A 3,559-nucleotide genomic window follows, 5' to 3' on the forward strand; every position below is an offset into this window, starting at 1 on the left:
GCCAAAAATGTCTATCACAAGTGCCTTGTGTGTTGCAGAGATATGTGGGCCCATGAACCGAGGTGATGCGAAGTGATGTGGCAAGAGAAAGAGGGTGGTTCCAAAAAACCGAGAAGAGGGAGTGATGGTGCGGGGCTGGGCTGAGCTGTACCTACTCTGGCCGAGGTGGTAGCGGTGGTAGTGATACCGACGACGGTGGCGTTGGGTTCGTCTGCTCACTGGAGACACCAGCAAAAGGAGGGGAAAGTGGCGGTGAAGTGGAATTGGGTGGTGGTGTAGGGTGACACCAGTTGAGGTGGCATCAATAGTAGAGTGGTGGCGGCAACGGTGGAGCAAGAGAGAGGGCACATAAGTGTGATCGGGCATCTAGAAGAGGGAGGCTGGGAGGGGTTGCACTACCAGCTTGGTGGTGGTGGTGCTCGGTAAACCGAGTAAAAAGGAAGAGAGAAGAGCAATCGGGTGAGGGTGGTTGGGACGTTACGGGTAAAGGGGCTTAAGATTGAGCGAGTTTAAGAGTGAGTGAGAGAAAGTAAGAATAGTGCCTATTAAGGGGGGGGGGGGGGGGGGGGGGGGCTATTTATAAGGAAGGGGCTGGTCGGTGGGCTGCTCTAAGTGGCCGCCCAATTCATCCAGCTGCCCTTAGCATAATTACCCACGTGCCAAGGGAATGTGGGTGGTATATCCAAAATACCTTAAAGGGCCAAAAATGCCCTTAAGGTATTTTAAAACCCCAAGAACATCCCTTTGACATTTTAACCTTGTTTTTACCTTTTAATTACAACTCAATCCCCATTCATCTAAGTTTTTATTTAAGTTGGGTTTGGATCTAATTGATCCAAAACCAATTATATATATAGTAGGGTATCCGTTTTGGATCCGAATTGATCAAAAACCATTTATTTATTATTTTATTCTTAGTATGGTATTAATTATTTTAATAATTTTCTAATATTAAGGATCCGAAAGATGGATCCATATGAAATAATTCTCTTGTTGTAATCTCGAATCTTCTCAAATTTTCATTCTGGATTGGATCCAGCAAATGGATCCAAAAGTGATTTGAGTAACTTGGGTTTCTTTTATTATCCATTTGTTTTTGGTTTTCAGGACCCTGAAAATCATACAAAATATATCATAAATTAAAATTTAACTATCAGGGTAAATACCTCATTAATCGTAAAAGCTCCTCGTGTATTTATTGAAAAAGATACAGAAATTGCGATTGTTACACGAATAATACTTTGGTTGACCCGAACTCGACTGGAGAAATATGCAGGCCAGGTTTGGGTCATGATTTTTGCTGGGTACCCAACCAGACTCGAGTATTATATATATATATATATATATATATATATATATATATATATATATATATATATATATATATATATATATATATATATATATATATATATGTTTTTTCATGAAAATAATTTTTAAAATATGAGGACCCGGATACGAGATTCTATTTTTGTGACCCGAACCTGGTTAATACTTATATGGGCACAGCTCAATTTTCACAGGTGTGTGATGACGCCTCATCTTCACACCCTGAATTTTTCTGATTTCAATAAAATTTATCTTTCCCCTAAAAAAAAGAATACCCAAATGTTAAATTAAATTTTCAACTGTTCAGCTGCACACAAACTTGTGTCAATACGGTAACACTTAAAAAGAAATAGAAGAGTGCATTCATGAAATTGAGTGAGCTGTCCTGTGGGATTTATTAGAGGTGAAGTTGACAACTCCATCGTTTCTTAAATTTCTTAAAAAGAAGCTACCTTGAAACCAAGTACTAGAGTGGCATATGGTTTGATGCTTCCAAGCTCCAACCCATGGGGACCACGCCAGCCAGCCATCTGACAGCCAGGTAACACAGAAACAACAGCTCCTGCAGTGATGCCAAAGTCGTTTAAAAAATGGAAACAAGGTGAAAGATGGATGTATAGAAATATGCCAAAGGAGTGAATCCCGTGACCGTGTCAGCAGGGAGGAAGCTGGAACCTTATCCACCCCCCTCTATATAAAGAGCCCCTTACCTCCAAAGCCATCCACACACAGTCACACCAATCCTCTTCTTAAGACACTCTCTCTTAAGCCTAAGTTGTCACAAAATGGCTTTCCTGGTGAAGATGTCTATTTTCCTTAGCCTGATTCAAGTCTGCCTTGGAGGAAGAAAGCTTACTGCACTAGTGGAACAACCCCCTCTAATTCTGACTTACCACAAGGGTGCCTTGCTCCAAGGCAAACTCCCCATCAACATTGTTTGGTATGGGAAGTTCACCCCAGTGCAGAGATCCATCATCACCGATTTCCTGACCTCTCTCAACCAGAAGAAGCAAAAGTTGAACCCTTCTGTGTCATCATGGTGGAAGCTCACAGAGGGGTACATGGCCAAAGCAGGCAAGCCTAGCAGCACCTTGGTGTTGCTGGGAAAACAGGTGTTGGATGAGAAGTACTCATTGGGGAAGTCACTCAAGAGGATCCAGATGAGATACTTGGCAGCCAAGGCTGCCACAGCCAATGGCATCACTCTTCTTCTCACATCCAAGGATGTAACTGTGGAAGGGTTTTGCATGAGTAGCTGTGGCCTGCATGACTATGGTCCCCTAGTTGGTCCTAAAGGGGGTTCCAAGCAGAAGTTTGCTTACATTTGGGTGGGGAACTCTGAGACTCAATGCCCAGGACAGTGTGCTTGGCCATTCCATCAGCCTCTGTATGGGCCACAGACTCCACCATTGGTGGCACCAAATGGTGATGTGGGTGTGGATGGAATGGTCATAAACATTGCAAGTCTGTTGGCTGGTACAGTGACCAACCCCTTTGGGAAGGGCTACTTTCAGGGACCAGCTACTGCTCCTATGGAAGCAGCATCAGCCTGTGCAGGGATGTATGGGAAGAATGCATACCCTGGGTATGCTGGAGAATTGTTGGTGGATTTGATCAGTGGTGCAAGCTACAATGCAAATGGGATCAATGGGCGCCGGTATTTATTGCCTGCATTGTGGAATCCTAAGACTTCTACTTGCTCAGCACTTGTGTAGAAGTGGCGAGAAGGCAGCCCCCATACCCAAGCACTGTATATAAGCAAATATACCCTGTTCTTTTTCGCATTCCTTCAAGCCGAGTAGTCTGCATTTGCAGAAATCTATAAACAATACTGAATGGACAATCATTCAAAATTTGATCACAAATTTGTTGCTTGAGTGGCCCTTGTTTTTCATTTGCTAATAGTCATGCAAATTCTTTTGGGATGGTGTTCTGGATCTCCTTGCATCAGAATACAGCATAACTCCTGTTGGAAGTGTGAATACAACATAAGTGGCTGTTTGATTTCGATTTCACTATTGGTTTGTGGTTACACGACTAAGCAAGAAGAATAGGATAATCTTTAGGCCAATTTGCAAAATCTTTTGTCAGATTTGCTGCCATTATTCATATGCGGTTCTAAAAGCACTCTTATCAAATTTTTGCCATATGCAAGGAACAAAGCTTACCTTGCCAACACTTCATATAGATTATTTGGATTTTTTTTTCAAGTGATTATGAACACCAAATT

At 42.4% G+C, this 3,559-nt stretch overlaps 1 protein-coding gene across 1 annotated transcript; it reads left to right on the top strand.

The window, feature by feature from the left end:
- The first annotated feature begins 2,040 nt into the window (after window positions 1-2,040).
- Window positions 2,041-3,313, top strand: LOC149846695 (protein PHOSPHATE-INDUCED 1-like). The gene has a single exon (XM_089998120.1). It carries the CDS (start codon window positions 2,115-2,117, stop codon window positions 3,042-3,044), a length of 930 nt encoding a protein of 309 aa, XP_089854246.1. The 5' UTR covers window positions 2,041-2,114; the 3' UTR covers window positions 3,045-3,313.
- Window positions 3,314-3,559: the final 246 nt, after the last annotated feature.

The sequence above is a fragment of the Nuphar pumila genome, chromosome 2, assembly GCF_984573655.1.
Source record: "Nuphar pumila chromosome 2, dmNupPumi1.hap1.1, whole genome shotgun sequence".
Taxonomy (NCBI): Eukaryota; Viridiplantae; Streptophyta; class Magnoliopsida; order Nymphaeales; family Nymphaeaceae; genus Nuphar; species Nuphar pumila.

Coding starts and splice junctions, on each gene's coding strand:
- LOC149846695 (XM_089998120.1), top strand. CDS start 2,115: ATGGCTTTCCTGGTGAAGATGTCTATTTTCCTTAGCCTGATTCAAGTC.